General features: G+C 33.3%; 1 protein-coding gene and 1 pseudogene across 1 annotated transcript; both read left to right on the forward strand.

Annotated features, from left to right (window-relative positions):
- Positions 1 to 7018: 7018 nt before the first annotated feature.
- LOC124919559 lies at positions 7019 to 9458 on the forward strand (annotated as a pseudogene).
- Positions 9459 to 10859: 1401 nt separating this feature from the next.
- On the forward strand, positions 10860 to 12844 carry LOC124919568 (fe(2+) transport protein 1-like). Its single transcript, XM_047459836.1, has 3 exons — positions 10860 to 10919; positions 11750 to 12283; positions 12373 to 12844. Exons 1-3 carry the CDS (start codon positions 10860 to 10862, stop codon positions 12826 to 12828), a joined length of 1050 nt encoding a protein of 349 aa, XP_047315792.1. The 3' UTR covers positions 12829 to 12844.
- Positions 12845 to 13197: the final 353 nt, after the last annotated feature.

Here is a 13197-nt window from a genome sequence, read left to right on the forward strand (position 1 = left end):
CCTCTGAAACACTGAATCACTGCACCTCTGCTCAGCCAATCAGATTCAAGGAAGTGAAATATGACCGTTGGCATATTTCACCTATAAAAGGAGGCAGTTGCAGAAGAGTAAATGCGGGACATCAAGAGACATACATTTTGAGTTAACAAGCGCTAAGAGCATTTACTACAAGTGATAAAAGTGTGCTGCTTTAGAAAGCCTAAGTGTTAAAAGTTAAAGTGTGTTCTACAATTTCGCTGTAAATTGTAAGAGTATTATCGAGCAGGAAATAAGTCTCGATCGGTTTGTACTTGTATTCCTTAGTGAATATCCTTCTCGCGGTTTCGAGAAGAAGGGGTGACGTAGGAGTTTTATCTCCGAACATCCATAAAATCTGTCTTGTTATTTACTGTCTGCCGGTTTCATTACTTGACCGATCTATACCACTATAACCGACTTAACCCTATCCAAGCCTAACTTCCAGGTTACCGAAGCCGACCCATCAAGCTTTAAATCTCCACTATACAATACCGACTTTGCCTATCATACAAGCGTGCCGCTTCAACCTGAAAGCAAACCTCTTCCGCGCTTGAACCTAGTTCAAGGGTTTGTGACAGGTTGTGTAGTATTGAAACCCCGGTGTTAATCTCTAACCGGATTAACCACCACCCTTCGAGTGTGAACCGCTAACCGGTCCAACCCCCGGTCCTCTAGCGGCGATCTAGATCCTAACATATATATATATATATATATATATATATATATATATATATATATATATATATATATATATATATATATATAATATGTCATATTATATATATAAATATAAAAATTATTAATGAGAAAATGATTCATTTTGTCCATTAATTATATTAAAATATATATTTTTAATAGCCTGATACGTCAAAAAAATCAATATGAATATATGTAACGTGACCAGCTAGTTGTTATTTATCAAAAATATATTTATACAAACTCACATTAAAATTTGTATATCATAAAACATATGTCATACTCATACAGAATGAATATGTTAATATTTGTCCAAATATTCTCAATATACGATTAAACATTCTAAATTATTTATTTAACTTTTTGAAACTTAATTTGTAAATATTTCGACTTAAGTACAAACAAAAATCTCTTACGTTGTCATGATTAATTAAATATATTAAAATTTACAAGGATTAATTCAATATATTAAATTAAAGAGTTAAAAAATAAGAAATCAATATTATTATAAACACCAATTATTTATATTAAAATTTAAAAAGACATTTTAAAATTAATAATTAAAATAATATATTTTCTCTCTTTTAATTCTTTTTTTCATTAATTATATATAAATTTATTAATAATTTTTATATTTTTATATTTAATATTAAGTATTTATTTATTTATATATAAAATATTTATAATATTCATAATAATACTATATAATATATATAATTAACATTTAATATTTAATATGATTATTAAACTCACAATCATATCAAATTATAAATTAAAATGAATTTCTCTTTTATTTATAATATATATATATATATATATATATATATATTTTCTAATTTATTTTTATTTTCTTTCTTATCCTATATATTTTTTCCTAAATAATAATTATATAATATGAACTCTCACCTATTTATAATATATATTTCCTAAATAATTTTCTTTTTTTTCTCCTATTTTTAGAATATATTTTTTAGATAATTTTTATTTTTATTTTCTCTATCGATTTAATTTTTTTATAATAGTGAGATAAATATGGGACGATGGCAAACATGCTCCGGGATACAGAATTGCATGCTCTCTAAGATTTAGCCATGCAAGAAAGTACGTACGGACACACGATTCTACTCTTTTAATATAAACCCTAGATGCCACGTCATATACCATGAAGGACAAAATACTTGAAACGACACACGTGTTCCACCAGGTCATGCAACATCAAGGACAAAATGGTACACATACTTGTCCTATGATCTACATTTTCTATAAAAAAAAACAAAAAATAATTAGACCCGGTACGTATCACCGCAAAATTGTGATTTTATAATTTCTAACGAATTGACCTAGTAGTAGTACACATAATGCCACTTACCTCCATATATATAAGAGAGTTGATTAAAGAAGTAATCTCAAGGGAGGTACGTATTCAGTGTGGGGATAGCTTGGCCCTATTATTGGAAAGGGGGCCTGTGGGGATAGCTTGGCCCTATTATTGGAAAGGGGGCCTGGTTGATCGCCGCCTAAAGTCTGGTCAACTCTCAGTCGGTAGGGGGTGAAGAACTTCTCTGCTCGACTAAAAGGTTCAGAACGAATTCATTAAATATATTATAAGTAACTATCTAGATCCAATTGAAGATCGAGGAATTAGAAATTATATTCATTAAAATGGGCGCATTTCAAAGAGTCTTAATGTGCTTCTTGATCCTAGTCTCCTTCTTGGCCTCACAAGTTCATTCGGTGGCCCCTGAAGAATGTGGATCCGATCAACTTGGCGATTGCGTTAACAAGTCCAAGGCATTGCCGCTTAAAGTGATTGCAATCGCGGCCATTCTTTTAACCAGCATGATCGGAGTCGGTCTTCCTCTCGTGAGCCACTCCTTGCCGGCTCTCAGCCCGGACAGGAGCCTGTTTGTGATCATCAAGGCTTTTGCCTCTGGAATCATCCTCTCCACCGGTTTCGTGCACGTTCTTCCCGATTCCTTTGACATGCTCACGTCCAATTGCCTTCCGGATAAACCATGGCATAAGTTCCCTTTCACCGGTTTCGTCGCCATGTTGACTTCCATCATAACCCTAATGATGGATTCCGTGGCCACTAGTTTTTATAGCAAGAAAAACGTGGCACTTGTTGAGGCTGAGGTAAAAGACCCTGAGACCGCTAGCCACCATCATGGTCCCAAAGATCTCGGTGAAGCCTCCAAGCTATTGCGCTATAGAGTTGTGGCCATGGTAATTGTGTGTGGACGAATTCAAAGTTATTCACTTTAGTGTATTATAGTAATAATAGTAATGCATAATGCGCAGGTGCTAGAACTTGGAATAGTTGTGCACTCGGTTGTGATAGGGCTTTCAATGGGAGCTTCGAACAATGTTTGCACCTTAAAACCATTGGTGGCGGCCCTTTGCTTCCACCAAATGTTTGAAGGAATGGGGCTTGGCGGATGCATTCTCCAAGCGGATTACAATTTGTTGAAGAAGGCTATAATGGTTTTCTTATTCTCCGTGACGACTCCTCTTGGGATAGCCTTGGGGATTGGTTTGTCGACTACTTACCGAGAGAATAGCCCGTCGGCATTGATAATCGTGGGGCTGTTGAACGCCGCATCGGCAGGGCTTTTAATCTACATGGCGTTGGTTGATCTTCTGTCGGCCGATTTCATGGGTCCAAAGCTTCAAGGAAATATTAGGCTCCAGATGAAGTCCTATGTTGCAGTTCTCCTAGGATCCGGTTTGATGTCTCTCATGGCCACATGGGCTTAATAAATTAAGCCAGTAGTTAACACTAATAACCTATCAATAATCTCTTTGTGTTTACCTCTAGTCAATTGTAAATAAATTAATTAGCTAGTGTGTGTCTTATTATTATATAGGCTTAATTGAAAGAAAAGTTTGTTTATGGTAAGAAAATCTAGCTTATAAAAAAAACAGTTTAATCAAGTATTTTTATTAAATATTTAACCTTAATATTACACTATAATTACTTTAAGACCTAGATAAAATAAATAAGCTACATATGTTATATGGAAACTTATGTGAATAGTTGTATTATATGGAAATCGTATATAGGCTTGGAGGGAGATTTTGATATTTGGAGTATATATAAATAACACCATCATTCAGTTATTTAGAATAAATCATCTCTCTTTTGGAAACTGTGTAAATATTTTTTTATGTAAATAAATGATAAGTTTAGACCTAATTTTTTTTTAGATTGTAGTAGAGATAATTTGATTCATAATATAACTAATTAAACTATCATATAAATTAATTAAATAAATTAGAATTAGATAATAAGAAATTAATTTCACTATGATTGTAGTAATCAAATACCAAATAAATATTTTATACATAATTTATGTTAAAGTTTTAAAAAACATTTTAGAATTAATAAATAAGATTATATATTTTCAAAATTATTTGACTAATTTTAAACAAATTCAAATTAAATATATAAACAAAATTTTAATTTATTAATTAATCTTATATGAACTTATTTAGAAACATTTAGATTTGAAATTGTGTTTAAATAAAAAATATTATTAATATTTATAATTAAAGTATACTTTAGACCATCTTTTAATTTAAATAAAATATTTAAAAAATTGTTGTTCAAAGTTCAAACTGAGATTATTTTCATACAAAATCACATTCTAAAGTAAGAGAAACTATTTAAAAGAGGTTTAAATATCGTGCAATTGCAACCATAATGTAAATCTCAGAATAATAAATAATAAAAAATTTGAACATCAAAAACTAACATTTTGTTATATTCATGGGGAAATTTGACGAAATAACCCTCCTAATAAGACTATTTCCACATTTAACATAGGCCAAATAATTTTTTTAAATATAACCTTTTGCCTATGGTAAAAGACCTTTTTACCTTCAAATAAAAAAATAAAAAAAGAGACTTTTTGCCTTTCAGTTTTTTTCTCTCTCTCATCTTTTCATATTTCCAAACCGCCTTCAGTTTCTTCCTCTTTCCCAACCCCCCGACGACGACACCCTCTTTCCCGAAACCCCCGACGACGACACGATCCAACCCCCCAAACCCCACCTCTCCGACGACTATCTGAGCCCCCGACGATTAACCGAGCGACGATCCAAGACAACGAACAATTATCCAAGCAGAACGAACGACTAGAACGAATGAAGAACGAATGAAGAACGAATGATTTAGGGTTTTAGTGTTTATTGTTTAGGTTTAGGTTTATTGGCTGACTGAATCGTTTTGGGTTTAAAATGCATTTGTCGAAGGCTGTTGAAGGCTGTCGCAGGCGAATGAGCATCTGTCGCAGACGAATGCGCATTCGTCTGCGACAGATGCGCATTCGTCTGCGACAGATGCGCATTCGTCTGCGACAGATGCGCATTCGTCTGCGACAGGATCGGGGGCTCAACCTCGGAGTTCGTTGCTTCGGAGAAAACGCACCCTCAACCTCCGTTCGTTCTGCTTTTTTCCGTCGTCGGGGGAGAGGAGAAGAAGAAGAAGATGATGATGGTGGCTTCGTTCTGAGTTGTGTTCGTTGGTTCTTTCGGCTTCGTCGTCGGGGGAGAGGAGAAGAAGAAGAAGATGATGATGGTGACTTTGTTCTGAGTTGCTTCGTTGGTTCTTTCGGCTTCGTCGTCGGGGAGAGGAGAAGAAGAAGATGATGGTGGGTTCAGCATCGTTGTCGGGGAGAGGAGAAGAAGAAGATGGTTAAAGAGGAGAGAGAGGGAAAACAGAAGAGAAAGAAAAAGTTATTTTTTAATTGTAGGGCAAAAGAGTATTTTCTCATGGGCAAAAAGTTAAATTTGAAAAAATTATCTGGCGTATGTTAAATTTGGAAATAACCCTCTTATGAAGGTTATTTCGTCAAATTTCCATATTGACCACACTTTCTATCCTCATCACATTAAACATTTTATTCAATATCTACCCTCATTTTGAGTATTTTACTCCAATTGACACTATAAATCACTAATACTCTCGTTTTTGTGTATTTTGATTAAATTTGAATCACCATTCTCTTACTCCTTTAATTTCATATAACATATATTATCATTATTATCGTTTTAATCTTTATAATATGATAATATCCCTCTAAAACCATATTCTTAAGTTTAAATTAAATGTTAACATTTTAACAACTACATTTCTTATTTTTATGATTATTGAATTCAATTATAATTTTGTGTATGTTTATATTTTATATATAAATTTTTTATTTTTTAATTAATTATATAAACAATAAATATGTAGAGAAAGTATACCAATTATATTTTAATAAATTATTTGAAAATTTTAATTAGATATAAAGTAAATGTGAAAATATTTTAATATATAATTATATAATATAAAATAATTAATATTTATTAGTTTATATATAAATTATTTATTAAAAATATTCAAGTAAAGAAAAAATATAATATTTAAAAGAAAATTAAATTAAGAAAAAAATTAAAATACTAACTGTATTTAATAAATATGAAAAAAAAAGTAAAATACAAATTAAGATAAACAATAAATATATGGAAAAAAAAATTAAGATAAAAAAAACAAATAATCAAACAAATAAATTTATTTTAATTTGAATATACGACGAATTAATTTTTAAATAAGATAGTATATATATATATATTTAATATATAATTATATAAATTATAAAATAATTAATAAAAATAAAATTATCAATAGAATTAACCTTTTTATTGGTTATAAAAATTAATTGGAATTTTTTTATTATAATAATTTTTTTATTTATTATCAAATGTCGGTAATATTCGATAAATATCAAATTCGTGGATCATAAATTATTTAATTACTAATATAATTATTCAAATAAAACTAGGCCTAAAAGATATTAAAAATATATTATTATTAGGAAATAAAATCTTAAAATATAAAATTTATAATATTATATATATATACGATGAAAAGTAAAAATCATATAGCTGTAATTCCTCTATTTCTTTCTTTCCCTCCACGACTCGCAGCTGCTAACCGACTTCAGCCGCCAACTTCCACTTCCGGTCTTCGTCTCCGACGACACTGGTATGTTTCTTGAAACCCTAATTCCAAAATGGTTTATTATAACACGATCACTTTACGAAATTGAGGAGGCAACAAGCTCTTGTTTTGACATAATCATGGAGTACAACATACAAATATTTATATCTCCAGCTTTTGAGTGCTATACTTCATATAATCATACAATATTTGTACTTAAATTGGACATTGTATTACGATGAATCAATTTAACAAGTCTCTTTGCTGTAACAGGGAAAGAAAAGAAAAGAAGATAAACGTCTAATTCCTTTGTTAAGGATGGAAGAAGATAAATTGTCTAATCTCAAGTCGTTTAAGGACCTTGGAGTGTGTGAGAAATTGGTGGAAGCTTGTGATGATTTGGGTTGGAAAAACCCGTCTAAGATTCAAGTAGAGTCTATTCCTCATGCTCTGAAAGGTGACATTTACAGTCTTTTTTTTAAGGTCCTTGTTAGTTTATGATTTACTAAAAGATTAATAGGTCAGGTCAAAGACAATGAAAAGTAATTAATTGCTCCTGTCTCTGATTTGTTTGTTAATGGATTTAAACTTTAGGTAAGGACTTGATTGGTCTTGCACAGACAGGTTCTGGTAAAACTGGAGCTTTTGCTCTTCCAATTCTTCAATCACTTCTAGAATCTCCTCAACAAGCCTTTTTTGGTTGTGTTCTCTCACCAACAAGGTTTGCTATTTACTACATTTTGTTAAATTTCGGTAAAGGAACTTTCATCTAATGGGTCAAATTTCTTTTAGGGAACTTGCAATTCAGATTGCAGAGCAATTTGAAGCTCTGGGGGCTGGAATAGGGCTCAAATGTGTAGTGGTACGTTCTTGCTTGAGTTAACTTTTCATAAAATCATCTTCAAAGATAGTAATTTTGACTTTAGTTAATTTAATTTTCCTGGTAGAATCTGTTGTTCATTATCTAACTTGGAGGAATGCCACTGGTAAATGGCAAAAGTGGGGGAATGAAAGTGGTGCTTTTGTTCTTATGAAAATTTGTTATTCTTCACTATATAATTCTAGAGAGGAATGTATCTAGAACGTTACATTTATTTCTGTTAGCATGTTCTCTCCCTGATCCTCTTATCTAACAATTTTAAGTGGTCTAAGAAAAAAAGTAGAGTTATATTTAGCAGGAAAAGAATATAGGTTGCCATGTATTTTATCTGGTAAATCTTACCGAGCATGTTCTTGCTTTAGTTAGGAAACGTTAAGGAATTAATAGAAATCGATTCATTCTTGTTGCAGGTGAAGAAACTTCAGAGGGCTTGTTTGCGAAATCCTGTGAAGGTATGATAAAAGATCTCCTGCATTATAAATTTTCTTCTTTACTATTTGAATAACTATAGAGACACCTGAGGACTGAAGTTGAAATCACTTTCAGATTGAGGCTGCATCTAAATATTCGACTGTTGATACATTGAAGCAGCAGTATGTCTTTGCTCCTGCTAGGCACAAGGTTCTTTTTTTTTCTCTTCCCAATTTATATTTCATATTCCAATTTCTTATCTAATGTTGTTTTCAGGATACCTACCTTGTCTATATTCTGTCGGAGATGTCAGGAAGTACCTCAATGCTCTTCACTAGGACATGTGATGCTACTCGTATTTTGGCTCTTATGCTTAGGAACCTTGGTTTAAGGGCTATCCCAATCAGTGGCCAAATAAGCCAGGTATATATTTGCCCGAACATATCTAATTGGCTATAAGAGCATTCCCTAAATGCTCATTTCCTCTATTCTTCATCGTCAAGTAGCCCATTATCTATAACATGTGTTGACAGACAAAGAGACTTGGTGCCCTCAACAAATTCAAGTCTGGAGAATGCAACATTCTTGTGTGTACTGATGTGGCCAGTAGAGGACTCGATATTCCATCTGTCGATATGGTTATCAACTTCAATATCCCCTCAAACTCAAAGGTCAGACCAATTTTCTGGTAGCATTTCAATGCATTATATATAGGTATCCTTTTCGATAATATATTATATGTTATTGTCCATAAATTTGCAACTTCAGTTCTCCCTTCCATGCTTCTCAGTAATTAAAATTTTGGTTTTGGAAAATTTGCTTATAAGGTGCTTCAATTATTGAAGAATGTATTTTGATTCATTCATGGCATCATTATGTCATGGTTATGTAATGTTTTTCTTTTGGGTTAACAAAAAAAGAATAAAAAAATTTAAAAATGTATTACAGGACTACATTCATAGAGTGGGAAGAACAGCTCGAGCAGGTCGATCTGGAGTTTCAATCTCAATTGTGAATCAGTATGAGTTGGAGTGGTATATACAAATAGAAAAGCTCATAGGTATGTAAATTGTTTATTTCTGTGTTGCAAATAAGAGCTGTGTTTATAGATAGATCATTATATATCACTTTCTCTCGTGTTTTAAGGTAAGAAATTGCCTGAATTCCCAGCCCCCAAAGATGATGTTCTAATGTTAGCAGAGAGCGTGTCGCAGAGGCTAAAAGGATATCCCATATGTTAATTTAGACATGCATATTTAACTGCAAACTTCTTAATGGATACATGCATTTTTTTTTCCAGTCTTGATCATGATCATCCTTGTGAATATTAATTACTTTTATGTACAAAAAATTAATGAAACCGGTGGCAATAAAAGAAGGGTAGGAGACGAAGATGATGAAGAAATGAAGAACTATTTATCTAAAAAAAACAACGGGAAACTTTTTAAAAAGTCGAAGAAATATTAATGAACTGGTCGGGTTTGCTCTTCAATCTTGATCTCTTATTGTAAGTAAGTGTAGATATTGAATGTATAGGTTTATTAAACAGTTGTAATTTGTTCTCAAATTGTTAGTTAATCAGTTGTTTTCTACCTACCATCTCTGGTGAACTCTTTCAAGTTATTTATGCATTGTTTATTTGTGATTCTTTTGTTAAAGAAAATCATTTTTATCTTAAATTCCCTTGTGTATAAAAAAAAAGATGAAGAAAGAAAAACTAAAAATACCCTAAAATTATATTCCAATAAGCTTACGTTATTTTGTTATTATAATAACATTGTTACAATTGTGAGAAAAAAAAAATGATGTTTGTTTATAAAAAAATCAAGTCAACCCTGAGTATGCCACGTGGCGGAGTACAAGTCCATGGACCAAATGCATCCCTTGTATAGGGAGGCATGACAAGTGTATCAAAGAAGTACATACGGACATGTACACTAGACTGCCACGTCATTAATCATTAAGGACGAAATGGTACGAACACACGATTATCTACATTTTCTACCATGTCATTTAATTCGATCCCCCTAATTTGTCTTCATCAATAAAATAATAATAATGTCATTTTCAATCCTCAAAGGGAGTTATAAAGTTTTTTTTAATGTTGGGGTTATTTGAAATTTATATTAGATTAAAAAATAGATTATTGAGTTAAATGCTGAATAGTCTTTGAAGGTTTGGATATTAGACTACTTATTCCCTGAATTAAAATAATAGAACTCGTTAGTCCCTACCGTCCAAAACTGCCAGTCAAAAGCCTTTTGACTGTTAAATAATGACCATTTTGCCCTTACATTTTTTTAAATTAAAAACAAATTAAATTAAATTAAAACCTAAGCTAACCTAAATCTAATCTAACCTAAATCCACAATCGCCCAGTCGAGATCGCACAAAGAAAGCTACCTTCTTCAATCAATATCCCCTCCGCTGGAGAGGAGCCCTTCAGTCGCCGGTGGTTTGTAGGAGCGTCGGATGTCTAATCTGAGATGAAAAAAACCAACTCCATTACTTTCTTCTTCTTTTTCTTCATCACCACCTACGTTCAAGCTGAGAATGTAACACCAGTAGACCCATCTCTCTCCTTCGAAAATCCTCGACTCCGAAATGCATACATTGCTTTGCAATCTTTGAAGCTCGCCATTCTCTCAGATCCTCTCAATCTCACAATCAACTGAGTTGGATCTAACGTCTGTACATACACCGATGTATACTGTGCACCACCTCCAGACAATCCTTCCATAAGAACATTCGCCGGAATCGATCTCAACCATGGTGACATTGCCGGTTATCTATCGAACGAGTTTGGATTACTTACAGATCTTGCATTCTTTCATATTAACACCAATCGTTCTCTTGCCTCAGTCGCCCATGTCGTCGTCAATCGCTTGCACTGTGGATTCGTCTTCAAATCCCAATTTGGGAGAAGGGGTTCGACTGGCTTCAACGGGAGATCTCTTTGGTTTGTTTGATTTTAAATCCCGATCGCTTGCACTGTGGTTAGGTTAGATTAGATTTAGGTTAGGTTTTAATTTAATTTAATTTGTTTTTAATTTAAAAAAATGTAAGGGTAAAATGGTCATTATTTAACAATCAAAAGGCTTTTGACTAACAGCTTTGGACTAATAGGTTTTATTATTTTGGTTCAGGGACCAAGTAGCCTAATATCCAAACCTTTAGGGACTATTCAGCATTTAACTCTAGATTATTTGAAATTTTTAATAGGACTTCAATACAATAAAATATTTCTTAAGAAGAGATAAAATAACAACATCTATCAATAGGACATAGATAATTTCAATGAATTATAAGGAAAACTAGACCCATCTAAAATGTTACTTTTTTTTAATGTGTGTTGGAGATGCATTTTCTAATTTTGTTTTATTTTTTAGTTTTATGTAAACCGTTGTGTTATTTGATTCGGGATTGATGCTTTGTGGTTGTTGCTAAAACCACTCTTATTTGAAAAAGAAAAATATCAACCAAAGCATCAAATTAAATGAATATTTTATATAACGGTACGGTTCATGCAAGTTGGATTGTTAATTTGTAAGATAGAATTTGACCCAGTATACAGATGATCGTTTGATATCATTATCCTCCCTATATAAGGAAGAGATTCAAGAACTAATCTCTTCACTTCAAAAACAAGAAAAAATATATATATATATATATATAATTGAGAAGGGTTATTTGAAATGGGTGCAGTTAATCGAGTCTTGTTTAGCTTCTTGATCCTAGTCTCCTTCTTGGCCTCACAGGTTCATTCGGTGGTCCCTGAAGAATGCGGATCCGATCAACTTGGCGGATGCGTTAACAAGTCCAAGGCCTTGCCGCTTAAAGTCATCGCAATCGCGGCCATTCTCGTAACCAGCATGATCGGAGTCAGTCTTCCTCTCGTAACTCGGTCTGTCCCGGCTCTTAGCCCGGACAGGAGCCTGTTTGTAATCGTCAAGGCTTTTGCCTCCGGAATCATCCTCGCCACGGGCTTCATGCACGTCCTTCCCGACTCCTTCGACATGCTTTCTTCGCAATGCCTCCCGGATAAACCGTGGCATAAGTTCCCTTTCACCGGCTTCGTCGCCATGTTGTCATCCATCGTAACCCTAATGGTTGATTCCGTGGCCACTAGTTTGTATAGCAAGAAAAAGGTGGCAGTTATAGAGGTGGATGTTGAAGACCGTGAGATGGATGTGGCCGTGTCAACCGGTGGTGGTCATGTCCATGGCCACCACCACGGACCTAAAGATCTCGGAGAAGCCTCCAAGCTTATGCGCTATAAAGTGGTGGCCATGGTACGTATGATCGATTTTATATATATTTTTGTTTTTTTAAATGGTATCGGTGTAAAAAACTCAAATCCATGACCGTATGCATGATGCAGGTGCTAGAACTTGGAATAATTGTGCACTCGGTTGTGATCGGGCTTTCAATGGGAGCTTCGAACAACGTTTGCACCTTAAAACCATTGGTGGCGGCCCTTTGCTTCCACCAAATGTTTGAAGGAATGGGGCTCGGAGGATGTATACTCCAGGCGGATTACACTTTCTTGAAGAAAACTATAATGGTTTTCTTTTTCTCGGTGACGACTCCTTTTGGGATAGCGTTGGGGATTGGATTATCGAAGACATACCGAGAGAATAGCCCGTCGGCATTGATAACGGTGGGGCTGTTGAACGCCTCGTCGGCGGGGCTACTAATCTACATGGCCCTGGTGGATCTTCTTTCGGCGGATTTCATGGGTCCAAAGCTTCAAGGAAGTCTTAGGCTACAGATGAAGTCCTATGTTGCAGTTCTCCTCGGAGCCGGTTTGATGTCACTCATGGCCAAATGGGCTTAATTAATACTCAAAACAAACTTTTCAATAATATATATATGCGTTAATTGTGTGTTCGTTTGGGTGATTTCACTAAAATTGTGATGCTTAATGTATGAATATCTTTTTTCCCATTAAGTCAACCTATAAATGTCACACTTATGCAATATATATATATATTTTCGTCCGCATGCTTTTTCTATGTCACATAAATAATTTACAATGGTATAGGTTAAATAATGGGAAGAATGTCAATTTTACACATCAAGTTGTAAGAAGGTGTCAAATTTACTTATTAAGTATCAAAATTCTATTTTACCTATTAACTTGTAAAAAAATGTTAAATTTATTTAAAATAACAGAAATGTTAAACACCGTCAAAAATTTTGCCAC

The sequence above is a fragment of the Impatiens glandulifera genome, chromosome 1, assembly GCF_907164915.1.
Source record: "Impatiens glandulifera chromosome 1, dImpGla2.1, whole genome shotgun sequence".
Taxonomy (NCBI): Eukaryota; Viridiplantae; Streptophyta; class Magnoliopsida; order Ericales; family Balsaminaceae; genus Impatiens; species Impatiens glandulifera.